Source organism: Manacus candei, unplaced genomic scaffold (genome assembly GCF_025592945.1).
Source record: "Manacus candei isolate 608988 ecotype Guabito, Panama unplaced genomic scaffold, ASM2559294v1 h1tg000037l, whole genome shotgun sequence".
NCBI classification, from domain to species: domain Eukaryota; kingdom Metazoa; phylum Chordata; class Aves; order Passeriformes; family Pipridae; genus Manacus; species Manacus candei.
The window spans coordinates 12,871,375-12,884,136 of record NW_026138085.1 but is presented as its reverse complement, the minus strand read 5'-3'; the positions used below and the strand labels follow the sequence as shown (position 1 = coordinate 12,884,136).

General features: G+C 46.7%; 1 protein-coding gene across 1 annotated transcript in view; it reads right to left on the bottom strand.

Annotated features, from left to right (window-relative positions):
* Window positions 1–12,762, bottom strand: part of FAT2 (FAT atypical cadherin 2) — a 55,967-nt gene that overhangs the window by 8,563 nt on the left and 34,642 nt on the right. Inside the window, exons 11-20 of the mRNA XM_051793516.1 lie at window positions 11,003–11,199; window positions 10,205–10,358; window positions 9,245–9,478; window positions 8,075–8,464; window positions 6,543–6,757; window positions 5,808–5,945; window positions 4,924–5,067; window positions 4,494–4,691; window positions 2,617–3,424; window positions 1,699–1,844 (exon numbers count right to left, since the gene is read on the bottom strand). Coding sequence (XP_051649476.1) covers window positions 1,699–1,844; window positions 2,617–3,424; window positions 4,494–4,691; window positions 4,924–5,067; window positions 5,808–5,945; window positions 6,543–6,757; window positions 8,075–8,464; window positions 9,245–9,478; window positions 10,205–10,358; window positions 11,003–11,199 — 2,624 coding nt within the window. The remainder of the gene's footprint in view (window positions 1–1,698; window positions 1,845–2,616; window positions 3,425–4,493; window positions 4,692–4,923; window positions 5,068–5,807; window positions 5,946–6,542; window positions 6,758–8,074; window positions 8,465–9,244; window positions 9,479–10,204; window positions 10,359–11,002; window positions 11,200–12,762) is intronic.

The window sequence follows — 12,762 nt, the reverse complement described above, 5'->3', positions numbered from 1 at the left end:
CCTTATCAATTTCTGGGGCTGGGAGACAGCTGAGAACTCAGTTCCCTGAAGCAAGAAGTGACAGGCTGCCAAACCTTTCCCAGCTTGCCTGGTTTGCCATCCTCTTGCTGCAACCTATTTCTGAACATCAGGAGAGCTTAGTGACTGGAAGGGCGATGGTATGGATGCCCTTAGGAGAACTCATCCTCTTCACCAAATCTACAAACCAGTGCTTATGGTTCTTTCAAGGCTTGGGCTCACATCTGGAGTACTGCAGTTTATGAAGCTTAAAATCTCAAGGGATTCCTTCATTTTTATCAGGCCAGATGGTTTAGAAAAGTTTTTACCCCTAAGATATTGTTAATAGAGCAAATCAGGGAAGAAAGGAGTCACAGTCACCTTTATGGTGGAGGCTTTCCTATTGAAAAGCTTGTGGAGAGATCTGGGTATAGAAGATCACAGGCACACTGAACTCTGTCAATAACAAGTCTTTTTTCACTTGACTCCCTGTGTTAGGCCTGGCTCAGTAAAGTTTTCTGCCATCTCATCCTGTCTCAGCACCATCCGGAGTGCTGGACTCCTTCTGCTGAACTACTTAGTGACTCTCCTTCCCAGAGAGGGGGTAGAAAGCTAGAGACTTTTCTTGAGAAGTTTTTCTCATCAGCCCTTTACAGTGCATCTTAAAGTCATTCTCAGAGATGGGTACAGGACATATGGATGATGTTTCTCTGCAGGAGAGGAGAGCAGGAGTGATGGCTGTGGCAGCAGGAGCTTAGAGTATGTGCAACAGGCAGGTCTCTGGGCGTTGGCTGCTATGCAGCTCCCTGTCTGTGTGGGTCTTTTATAACAGTGGAATGAAAAGTGTTTCACAATAGGAAGATGGGGTTGTGAAACCATGAGAAGGGATGAGGGAATTCAAGGACAGGATGAACACTTCCAGGTAGGTTACAGTGTGTAGGTCTCCATGTGATTAGTCTCAAGGACAAATCTCTGTAAGCTGCTAAGTATGTCCTGTGATCTTATTCTCCAATTAGTCTGAATTTAATTGATGAGGTATACACAAAACCCCTACTCTTTAGTCATCTGCTGCTTTCCTTCTGTTGCCAGAGTGGAAGAGGGAGACGATCTTTGAATGCTGAGGAGGTTCAGCATTCAGTGAAAGGGAGGAGAGTGATCAGACTGAAATGTTCCTGGCTCTGCAGGTGTCTTAAATAGTGAAATCATTTGAAGAAAGTGGTTGAAAAGAGGTGTGTGTGTGTGAAAAACATAATTTGGGACTCCTGTTTTTTTTCTCTTTTGTCCATTGCTGTAAAGGACCTTTAATTTGAGGTTTGGGAGGAAGCTTGCCCTTTGCTACAATGGAAACAGATTGGTCTGAGGACAACTCCACCTGGTAACTCACACCTCCTGAGAGGTGTGATATAAGAGAGGAATGAGAAGCAAGCTGTAAGGAAAGAATGTAGATCTGCTATGGCTGTCTGCTGATTTCACACCAGAGACTAGCACATGCTTTCACAGATGTGAAAAATTATTCACTAGCTGAGGGTGCAGCAATTGCCAAACTGTGCTTGTCTCTCACTCGGTCTTCCCAAGTCTTACACTCAGTCAGATGAATGACTAAGGGTACATATTATTGCATTTTCTTTCTGTGATTCCCTTCCTTGACAGAGGAAGGTTTTCTTAACTCTGGAAAGAAACCCCTGCCATTGCAATACACACCTCCAGAGTGGCGTGGTCTGTCCCGTTGGCAGAGAACACGACCGCGTGACGCTGGTGGGTCTTCAGGCGGAAGTGCATGTGCCAGGAGCCGACCTGCGAGTGCTGGTACCAAATGTAGCTGTGCCCCCCAAACCTCACAGCTGTTCCTGAAAGGAGAACAAGAGAAAGATCTCGTCTTTGTCGCTCTTTGAGGCTATGGACTGGATCAAACCTTGCCTCTTTTCCTCCCTGAATGCCATAACTGTCCAGGAACAGCCTCACCCATGGCAGTCCATTCACCACTGCACTGCATCTCCCACAGGTCTCCTTGGGAACTCCCAGTATTTCTTCTATGTACTCAGTTGTGAAGCAACCCTGAAATGTCAGCCTGGCTGACATTTCTGTCCTATAGAACCTTCAAGGTGCCCTAAGCAGGGTCTACAACACCCTTAAAATTTCCACATCCTCAGTAAGTCTTTATATTAATTCTGTGGCGTCCATTCCTGCCCAAGCAATGTTAACATCTATCCCTGATACCTCCATTTATTTCTTGAAGTAGTCTAGAGTATAAAAAATATGCTTTATTTGTCTTTAATTTATCAGTTAGTCTGTGCTTTGCTGGGTTTAGGATCAACACAGGAGCTCAGGGATCGATATTCTGATCACTGAGCTTCATTACCTGCTAGGTATGAGTGACTTTTCCCAGTGAGAGAGACAGATGTTGCTGCTATTAAATGCTACAGGAGATTAATTTAAAAAAAATAGACTGTGTGAAACTTTCAAGCTCTAAGAATCTAGTTTTAGGTTCGAAATTTCAGGCAGTTTGGGTCACTGGGCAGCCTAATTCCATGAGAAATCCAGGTGCTTTATAGTGTACTGAAGGAAAACACAGTATGGCCAGGTTTACAGGGTAAGACACTGCTGGGAAAGATTGCTCACCGTTGCAAGAACAGATCTGCTCTAGGCTGTGGCGGGGGGTGAGGACGCTGAGTCGGGCGGTGCTGTAAGTAGACATCATGCCTGGATCCAGCTGAATGGTCTCCTTGCACACACGGTGGGCACAGTCTGACCCATGACACGGCACATGAATCGCCTTCTTCATCCGGAGACCGACGAGCTGGTCCATCTCCCCTGCTGACACAGTGAGCTTATTGGCCAGGACCCGGGGCTCGTACAGGGAGCCGTGTGGCTCCCCGACAGCCAAGAGCAGGTCCACTCCATCAGAGGCAGCTGCGGGCTGTAAGCTGGCCATGTGGATGTTTTGGCGCCGGGTGACAAGGATGTTCCCCAAAAATCTCTGCAAGTTGCGCCAGTGGTCCCCCACAAACTCCTCAGGGGAGAGGTGTCGGAAGTGCAGCACCACTGCCTTGTCCAAGGCCTCCTGCGTGAAGCACCACACGTGGACGTTGACGCTGGTGGTGGCTGTGAATGTCCCATCGCTGACTGTCACGTTCAGAAGGTAGTGGCCGTGGGGAAGCTTGTCCCCAGCAATGATCTTCCCATCTGCAGCCCCGACAGAGAAGAGCCCTTCCTTGGGCACTTCTGCCACCAAAGTGTACAGCAGCGTATCATGGGGGTCTCGGTCCGTGGCGTGGATCTTGCCCAGAACGCCCCCTCTGAAGGCTTCCTCGTTGGTGGTGATGAATATTTCCAGGGGAAGGGCTGAGGGGGCATATTGGCTCTGCTCAGTCACTTGGATGTTTATAAATGCAGATGAGGACAGGGGAGGGATACCACTGTCGGAGACCTGGCAAGGAAAACAGAAGGATCTGTTATGGCCACGTGCTGACTGACTGACACCTCACCTGACTGGACGGGCTGACGAGCAAAGGTAGAAATGGGTGGAATCTGACAGGCGGCGGGCTAGGAATGAAGAAGGGATGGGGAAAACTGGCAGCAGTGTTGGACCTGTGCCTGGAGACGGCCCCAGGGGAAATGGCAGCACGCCTTCCAGCATGGAGACTGACCAAGGCCTTCTGCTAGTGGTGGGGTCACGCTCACTCCCACGTGTGCCCATCAGCAGCTGAGGCACACCTGAGCAGGGCTCTGAACTCCTGAGGGTTAATCATGTTTTGCTCCACTGCCAATCTTTGGGGTTCCATGTGTAACTGAGTGTACAGAGATATAAAGCAGTTACGCACATCAACACATTTGCTCCCCTTCCAGACTGCCTAAGCCCGTGTCCCACCTCTGTCTAGCATGAGTCGAGGAACCTCAAAACAGAAAAATGCGAATAATCAGATTATAGGATAAATTTCTCCCAAATGCTAAGCAGTTAGAGGTTGAGGTTTGTAATATAATAGTACCTAGCTTTTAGAACAACTGCCATTACTGAAGAAGTATGTACTTTACATCTTATTATCCTTTTGTTTGTAATGGACTATTCTTACTGATAACATTGAAAAATAATTAATTCATTCTGCAACAATAGAAATCCTTTTTGAAGAGGAACTTAAACCACTTCTTAAATGACAAGGATAATTAGAGAAAGCTTGTAGGACCAGATCCAGGTCTTGCTTTAAATTGGAATTCACTAGAATGATTATGGGAAAAGCATCTGTCTAAGGAAACTGCTGACAGAGTGTTTTTTGTGATCATATTATCTGATTTTATCAACACAGAAGCTGGCCCCCTGCTTCTTGTGGGCAGACTGTGTGGAGAAATAAGCTCTGGAGTTGGCTCCAAGCTGCACAATTTGTGTCTGGATTGGATTTCTTCAAAGCCAGAGATGTTTTCATTCAGCTGGGCCATCCTAATCACATATTGTTGCTATTTGCTGGGGAATTCAGATACCAGGACAGTAACACAGGCTCTACCTGGACTTGCAGTAGGTACTGTTCTTTCATTCTTCTGTTCAGGACAGATGCTGTCACCAGCAGACCATTCTGGGTGACATCAAAGGCCTTCCCATCGTTGCCCTGGGTGATCTGGAATGAGTACGGCGGTCCATTTTCTGGGGAGTCCCTGTCGCTCATAATCAGCTCCAGGACGCTTGTACCCACGGGAGCATTCTCCTGAAATGGGGAAATATGCTTTTGGAAAAAGATAAGCAAAGAGAAATGGCTCGGGGGAACCTACAGTGCCCCAGGAGCTGCTGGGTCAGGAAGAGGGGAACAAATCCCACCTGCCCTGTGCATCTCTCCAGAACACACAAAGAAGCTTCACCACCATCCTGCCCCTCTGCTCCAGCAGCAGCTCATGCATGAGTTTCTTAACACCATGAGAACAGACTGTGTCCTGGCTTACCTGCACCACCACACTGTAGTTGAGCTGGAAGAACCGAGGAGGGTTGTCATTGACATCAGACACATGGACATGCACAGGGACGTCACTGAACTGAGGCGGGTGGCCGTTGTCCATGGCTCGAACTGTCAAGGAATAACTGGGGATCTGGAGGATTTGTAGTGCAGGATTACTTTGAGAAATGGCAGAATGGTGGCTTTTTCACACTGAAGTTTTACCCCGCTGCAGCTTGTTGAAATGCCTGGGGCCATGTACTGCACCATAACAACAGCTCTGCCCTTGGCTAAGGCTCTCCATCCATACACTTTGCTCAAAGCTCACTCCTAAACAAAATCAGCCTCACAACAGTTGCAGAGAAGAGAAACAGCTTGCCAAATATGGATGAGACTAAGCTAGGCAAATACCTGTCAATAATGGTTTAAGCTGCTGCTATTTTATGAATGAGAGACTGTCTAGGTGACCTTTCCATCTCCTCCCCACACCTGTTTTCCATAATTCTCTGATGCAGGGAAGCAGAAGTCAACTGTGTTTGTTTCCAGTTTGGGGCTGACTCTCACCCAGACAACTTGAAATACCAATGGAGCAGACAAAAACTCAGAGTTGTGGAAGGTGTCCCTGCCAGTGGCAGGGGAGTTGGAACTAGATGATCTTTAAGGTCCCTTCCAACCCAAACCATTCTGCGATTCTATATTGCCTTTCCTAAAGCTCAGCCTTCCTACTGCAGTATATATGAGTCTAGAAAATGAGTGAATGAAAGACTTGTCTTCTACTAACAGTATTATGAGTAAATAATTCAGAAAACAGGAGGTAGCTGAGCATATTGTGCTCCCTCAGTTTTCTGGGGCACATCTGTTTCAGCCTTCCTGTTCTCAGTGTCTCAAACTCACCTCCTCCCTGTCCAGATGCTTGGCAATGCTGATCTGTCCACTTCTGGGCTGAATGGCAAAGTGTCCCAGTGGGTTCCCTTCCACGATGGAATATGTGATCTGATTGTTCATTGCTCCATCCAAGTCATCAGCTGACACCTGTTTGGAGAGAAAAAAAACCCAGCTAGGACCCCTGGGCCAAAAAGGCTGTTCCATAGAGGAGCTTGTGCAGGACCTTGTTGTCATTTAAGGGTATTGGTTTGAGCTTGCCTCAAATGAGGAGGGGAAGGAAGGTGATTTAAATAAAAGTCATCCAACAGTTTTTTCAAGACAAAATTCATCTACAGCAATGGCTTTCTCCTTGTCCCTTTCCTCACTTGACCACCCCTGTGATGGTAACAGGCTAAACAGGGAACTCCACAAGGACTTACCCTGGGCTCTGGTATTCTGCCCAGAATAGGGTATTCGCCTTCTTCTTCAGGCATTTTAGCTCTTTTGGGAGGTTCTCAAGGCTCCTGAGCCCCTCCTTAGCTTTCACTTAAAGATGTCTTATAAGTGTTCTCCACATCTGTGGAGTGTCAGGAATTCTGGCAATCATCCTTTTAAAAGTCATGCTTTGGTCTTAGATGTAGAATGTCACAAACCCACTGAGGTGGCTGTGTCCAAGGAAAAGTAAAGTGCCAAAGAGGAGAAAATAATAATACACAGCCCAAGAAAAGAACAGGCAAAGACAGCTGGCCTGGTTTGTAACCATACCGTGAGGATGACTTCTCCAACTGCAGCGTCCTCCCGGATATCAGTGAGGTAAGGGTCTTGGATGAACTCTGGTGCATGGTCATTGATGTCAGTTATGTTGATCACCACCATGGTCACATCGCTGAGGGAGGCTGAGCCCTTCCTTGTGCCCTCAATGGACAGGTAATACTCGTGACTCGCTTCAAAGTCCAGGCTCCCGTTTATGTATAAGGCACCTGCATTGTTGGATGGATAGGAAAGGACAGATGACACTCTGAATTAATGGCACGTGAGGTTTCTTGGAATACTGCAAATACACCAAGGCAGCTGCCAAACTTCCAGCTGAAAAGGTGTTGTTGACCTAGCTTTGACCTTCTCTGGTTAAATCGGGATACTGAAGGACACGGCATCCCATAAAATGAGCTACAGCTGAACAGATTCTGAGATAACCTGCCTCATTCTGGTATCAAATGTTTGAAGAGGTGAAATAAACTTCTGGAAGGTGTCCAGGAATCTTGGCTGGAGATCTGGGACAAGACAGGATGAGAGTCAACAGTGCTCCTGAAAGCTGTGACCAAAGCAGTAGTAGAACATCACTGTGAACTGACACTGAACTGTGTCATAGGCAGGATGTAAAGGTGCGAGATGTAAATGCAGAGTTGTACAGGAAGTAAAGGTGTGCAGCAAGATGCTCTGCTTTGTAAGTGAGGTTAGAGGTGCAATACAGAAATGAGGAGGCTGTTAATTAATCTCAAAAAAAAATGAGTGAGAAACATACTGAACATATGGACTGAAGACATAAAGTAAAAGCAGAAAAAAAAAGACCAAGGGTAGCAGAGTGTGCCTGGGTTCTGCACTGAAACTATCACAAATTTATTCCCTGGAAATGACACTGTTCTGTGTCTTTTAAGACGTAGAAAACTAGTAAGAAGATTGGTGGGGAAAAATTAGCAAGAGTCTTGGGGACAGAGAAGCTGAGGATGGCACCACGGATGAGGATATTACAGCCAAGGGCAGGCCACTGATGAGGCATCCAAGGGCTTGTTTCAGGGAGTTGACATTGGCCTTCTGAGAACAGCCCTTATCAGATCACTGTGCAAACAGAGCAGTGCTTTATTTGGCTGGTAAACCTGGCTCAACACCTGCTCATGGCTAAGAGTAGTAATATCCATGTTCATTGAGTGCTACCTAATAAAGCTGCCTGTTACCCTGGGCTGCAGGTTCCTCATGGGTTCAGAGTGGAGAGACTTTTTAAATGAAACCGCTTTCTCCTGCCTTTTGAAGTAGAAAAATTTCTCCATGTATCCCTCATTCACATGGACCTGCCTCAGGACCCAGACATATAACAGGAATTTTTCCATTAATTTCAGTAAGATTTGGATCAGTCCTTAAGTGACTTGGCTGCCAAAATTTAAAGCAGAAAAGAAGACTGTAGTCCCTACCCTTGTGCTGGCTGGGAGCAAAAGGGGAAGCCAAATGGAGAACCAGAAAAGACAATGACAGCCTTTGGTGTTGGCTCAACCTGGACCTGCTTGGGCAGAAGGTCATTTTACCTGTGTTTGAGTTGAGCTGAAATTTCCCGTGGTCGTTGCCATTCACAATTTCATACTTGATCTCTGTGTTTTCTGCATTGTCCCTTGTCAAGGCTGACAAGTTGAGGACCTCCGTACCCACAGCCACGTCTTCTTTTACCATGGCCACATATTCAGGGGCCAGGAAAACAGGCAGGTACTCATTTAGATCCACAACAGAGACAGTGACAGTGCCAAGAGCAGAGAGGGGCTGTGGGGAGCCCCGGTCAGTAGCACAGACAGTCAGCTCAAATGCTGAGTGCTGAGAATCCTTCAGAGGCTTTTCCAGGCGGATCACCCCTGTGGTTTCCTCAATTGAAAAGTGTCCATTGGCAGAGTCAGAGAGAGAATAGACCACCTCAGCGTTGAGACCTGCAAGGGTAAGGGACAGGCAGCGTTAATTCATGGGTAGGAATGCTGCTGGTTTTATTTATTTATAATCCATTAGGACTGTGTGTACTTAATGACCTTCAATTCCCAGGGAAAATGGAGGCTGTATGAAAATCATACACCAAGTGTGCCCCCGTCCATCTGCAGGTTCAGACATCCAGTCACTCTCACCATTATCCTTCAGTATCACCTCTGTATTAACTGGTGCTTCCCATTTTTATTTTCCTTCATATCTGCTTCCAAAGAAGATAAATATGATCCTGCTTCTCTGTCACCACAAATGCAGTCTCTGCTGGAGAGGTTTATTGAAAGCTCCTTTCCTAGGAGCCTTACCTATGTTTCTGAGAATCTTTGTGTCCTCTGAAGGACCTCTCCATCCGTATTATCTACCCCATCCAGATCTAAAACTCCTTTTTTCCTTATTATGCTCATTCTCAGTCTCCATCTTTGATAAAGTTTCTATCCTATTTGGATCCCAGATAAACTGTGTCACATTTTTTGCTGTGCATCACAGTTAGCTACTGAGCATGTTCTTAAAGTCTGTCTTTGCATGTTTCTACAGATACTGCACTTCAGACAGGGCCACAAAAATGCTGATGCCAGCCTGCTAGTCAAGGACATGTCAGCAACGAGATCCGGGCACATCTTCGGCCAAGATTCAATCATCTGTGCCCATTGCTGTAGCCCTTCCCTAGGTTTCAAAGGTTGCTATTCGGGATGAAAGATGAACTCTACTAACAAGTAAATCCCATTGTGACTCACCTTCATCGAGGTCCCTGGCAGCAACCACGGCGATGGGTGTCTTTGTTGTGGTGTTATCGAAAACGGCCACGGCGCAGTGACTGGGGAAGAATCTCGGTGCATTGTCATTTGTGTCCTCCACGATTAGCGTTACATCTGCCTGGCAGGAACGGCCCCCGCCGTCAGTGGCTTTCGCAACGAGGTGGTACGTGGGTTTCTGTTCGCGGTCCAGGGGTGCAGATGTGGTCAGCTCCCCTGTGGGAAAGAACAGGAGGTGGTCTTGTCTCCCAGCAATTGCAGCCGCAGCCTACAAGACCTCAGGGAGGTTCAGCTGCCTTCCTGCATGAACCGTGGGAGACAACAGACCAGGCTTGGACACCTACAGTAATTCAGCTAATAGTGGTGGTGTGTCCACACCACATTGCTCAGGGCTGTTCTCGGATCACTGCCAGCCAGTGCCCTGGCAAGGCTTGGCACGGGGAGTCCTGCAAGTTCAGCTGAACTTCATGCAAGGGATGCCAACATGGGATAAAAGTGCTCATAAATAAATTGTACTTCTAAATACACCTTTATAAACCCCACTACACTGAGCTCCAAGTGAGCTCTAGGATGATCACGGAATCTGCTTGGGCAAATATACTGCACAAGATCTGATAAGAGCTTTTCAGAGTTTTTAACTTGAGTTTTTGGCTCAAGTAAAAGACCTCTTGTCCTGTTAGCAATGGTGTCTGCCCTTCATTTTAACAACACTAATGACACCGCTTCTAACAAAAGCTAGCAGGAAGACTGAGAGCTCAACCTCCTCTACACTGTGTTGCAATAAACCTGCCTGTTTGCCATTCCCTCCTCACTTGGGAGAGCTGGAATGAACAGCCCTTATGTTTGCTCAAGAGGAGATAAGTGTTGAGCCATACTGGGAGCTTGGATTTCTCAGGAGCGGGTGAGGAAGAGGATAAAGGCATCCCATTGCCCTGCTCTCACCTGTGTGTGGTCCCAGCCGGAACTCCTCCGCGCCGGGGCCGTGCAGGCTGTAGGTTATCTGGGCATTGCTGCCAACGTCGGGGTCGGTTGCTGATATTTTCAAAATGAAAAGACCTGGCCCAGAATCTTCAGAGACTCTCCCAGTGTAGAGTATCTGACAAGGACAGAAGGTGTCACTGGCATCTGAGCCACCTCCAAAATACCTTCATCCCTCATGGGGAGGAGCAGACTAGGAGGAGCTTCATAGGGAAGGATAAACCCTTATATAAAATCCCTGTGGTTTACAGGGGAGCACAGTGTGCCTCCCATTGCTGGCTGCTGGAGTGTGGATTGGGACCAGTGAACTCATTTCACACAAGCCTTTGAATCTCCTTTGGGAAGCAACCACCTCTGTTCTTTCTCACCATGGCTAATGTCCACACCAGCAATCAGCTCTCTACAGCAACAAACCTTCTGATGGGAATCTCTCAGCACAGCAGGATATAAAACTCAGTAATTTACATGCCCCTACCCAGGAGGCTTCCTGGCATTGTTTATCTCCAAAAATTATCCTTCATAATGCTTAGGCTCTCACTTACTGCTGGCAAACATGCTTGGAGGCTAGATTTAATGTGCTTGCTTGACATGCAGCTTAATTAAAATTGCTAAGCATAATCAAAGCAACAGGATTGTGTGAGAAGAATTACGACAAGCCAAACCCTTTAACGTGCTCTGTCTGTTCTTTCTTCTTTGCTATTGTGTTCTCTCCTTCCCAGGCTCTCCCTTCATGCCCCTGATGTCCCAGAACAGACGTCTTACCTGGCCGCACTCAGGGCTGTTGTCATTGATATCCAGAACAAAAATTTCCACTTCAGTGGTAGCCTGGAATTTCCCATCAGAGGCCATAACCTTGAGGAGATATTTCTCTGTATCTTCTCTGTCCAGAGGCTTCTTGGAAGAAATTGTCCATTCGCCCTCAATTTCATCAACTGTGAACTGTCCCAGTACGTCTCCTTCTAGAAGGGGGCAGGAGGCAAGTAAAAAAAGGCATTTACTGAGCGCTGAAAACCAGGAGTGATAAGGAAAGGGAATATAGGTGTGTCCACTGTGGTTCCCTTAGGAGACCTGAAGGACTTTGATGACCTTAGAGTCTTTTCCAACCTATATGATTCGATGATTCTCTGACTTGCACTGGGGATGCAGAGAGGGCACTGGTGGTGTATCCAGGAGGTGAGGAGCATTTGGTCTGCCTCACTGCACAGCTGGGAAGTACCCCGCCTGTTTCAGTTATTCCCTGTCTGCATATTACACTGGAAGGAGGAAAAAACTCCTGATTGCAAAAAGGTCTTGGTAATGTTCTGCAGATGTGCATATTCATTGCCTCAAAACCACATTGTCTCACCTTCCCAAAGCCTGTCAGTCTTTCTTAGTGCATGTTCCTAAAGGGATCTGAGAGTTTCAAATACCCTGCAGATATTAGTTGGATCTTACTGTAACGGCACCACATAGAGTTGTACTTCCTCTTAACCTATAGAGGTATTTAATATATAGCTGCACTTTCTGGGGCTACTTTTTGATTCTGTAAGAACCAAATTATGTGAGACAGGTAAATCCAGGCTAGGCAGGCTCTCTGGTCCACCAGATTCATGCTGCTCCTGCTGCTGCTGCACAGATAAGATTTTAAATGGGCTGGATGCTGCCCCTGGAGAAGCCCTCTCTTTTGGCAAGGAGCTGATGTCCTCTGCTGACCTGACACCACTGGGCAGAGAAGGGAGCACGTTAGGCAGTGGGAATCAATGAGGAGAGCTGGCTGTGGGGCTTGTTTGTGTTACACTCTGAAGGGCCTCGCACAGCAGGGTAAATTAAATTCACTCCCTTTCTGCTTTCCCTTGCACTGCAATGATGAGGTGGTGGATCTGGAGGCACAATGAGACCTCTGCTAGCCCTTCTTCTGATGCTGGGAAACACCAGCCCATACCCGGATTTAATTTCTGTGCGTCTGAAATCAATGTGAACAGGGCTCTGTGTTCTCAGATCAATACTCCTCTCCTTTGCTGCAGCTGCATTTACCTGTTTATGGAGAGAATTTGACCTGTGCTTTTAAGTGCATAGCAGAGAGAGCACAAGGTGCTCACCTCTAACATAAGTGTGCATCCTTTCAGGTTTAAAGTAGTTGGAAGTTACTACTATCTTTAAGATGGCAGAAATGTGAATACATAAATGGATTAAATCTTTCCTCCTAAAGGCTTGCAAATACCTAGGCATGCCATAAACCAATTCAAAGTACCAGCATTCCTTCCCTGTTTTGGATGGTTAGAATAATAGATAACAGGCTGCAGCACGATCTGGCTAAATGTTTTGACCCTGAAGGGTCCTCATTTGAGTTTGAACAAACATTTTAATTTGAAGTATCTGCTCCAGGTCTCAGAAAGACCCTTTAGGGTCAAAAAAATACTGTAAACTCAAGCTTCTACTTGTGCAGATGCACATAAAACTTTCAGTGTAACTTTTTTGGTATTTTACAGTAGTGGTTAATTTTAGTTGGCACAAGTGATGTTTCAGGGATGCAAGAGTAATTT